The following is a 623-nucleotide window of genomic DNA, read 5'->3' as shown; positions in this document are numbered from 1 at the left end:
GCAGCAGATCCTGAGGCTGCATACTCGCTTTCTCCTGTCTCCTTTGTTAACCCAGAAACTGCTGCAGCAGCTGCTGCTGCTGCTGCTGCAGTTTCGTCACTTGCTCCTTCTGCTGCTGCTGCTGCTGCTGCTGTTGTTGCTGCTGCTGTTGCTGCCTCAGATGCTCTTCCGTCTCCAGCTCCATCTACTGCTGCTGCTGCATCTGCTGCTGCTGCATCTGCTGCTGCATCTGCTGCTGCCGCTGCTGCTGCTGCTGCTGCTGCTGCTGTGTCTGTGTGTGGCTCCCCTAACCCGTCTTTATTAACGTACTGCTGCAGGAGCACTTGCTGCATGAGTTGCTGCTGCTGCTGTCTTTGCTGCTGCTGCTGCTGCTGTATTTTGAGGGCAACAGCGCGTCGCTGCTGCAGCACAGCTTCTCTGAGTTGCTGCTGCTGCTGCTGCTGCTGCTGCCTGTCTGCGTCTGTTGCTAGCAGGTGGTGCCGCAGCACGTCTGTCTGCTGCATGTACACCTCAGCAGCAAAGTCAAACTCATCAGCAACAAGCCCGCCCCCAAAGAGAACGGGGCCCCCAAGCAGCTGTCTCCTCTCCTGCTGCTGCTGCTGCTGCTGCTGCTGCTGCTGCAA

The 623-nt window shown here is 58.3% G+C and overlaps 1 protein-coding gene across 1 annotated transcript in view; it reads right to left on the bottom strand.

Moving 5' to 3' along the window:
• The window catches only part of EMH_0042290 (uncharacterized protein), a gene marked incomplete at both ends in the record, with an annotated part of 4,214 nt that overhangs the window by 2,076 nt on the left and 1,515 nt on the right, over window positions 1-623 (bottom strand). Inside the window, one exon of the mRNA XM_013495719.1 lies at window positions 3-497. Coding sequence (XP_013351173.1) covers window positions 3-497 — 495 coding nt within the window. The remainder of the gene's footprint in view (window positions 1-2; window positions 498-623) is intronic.

This window comes from Eimeria mitis, genomic scaffold (assembly GCF_000499745.2).
Source record: "Eimeria mitis Houghton genomic scaffold, Emh_scaff1715, whole genome shotgun sequence".
Taxonomy (NCBI): Eukaryota; Apicomplexa; class Conoidasida; order Eucoccidiorida; family Eimeriidae; genus Eimeria; species Eimeria mitis.
This window is presented reverse-complemented; position numbering and strand designations above follow the sequence as displayed.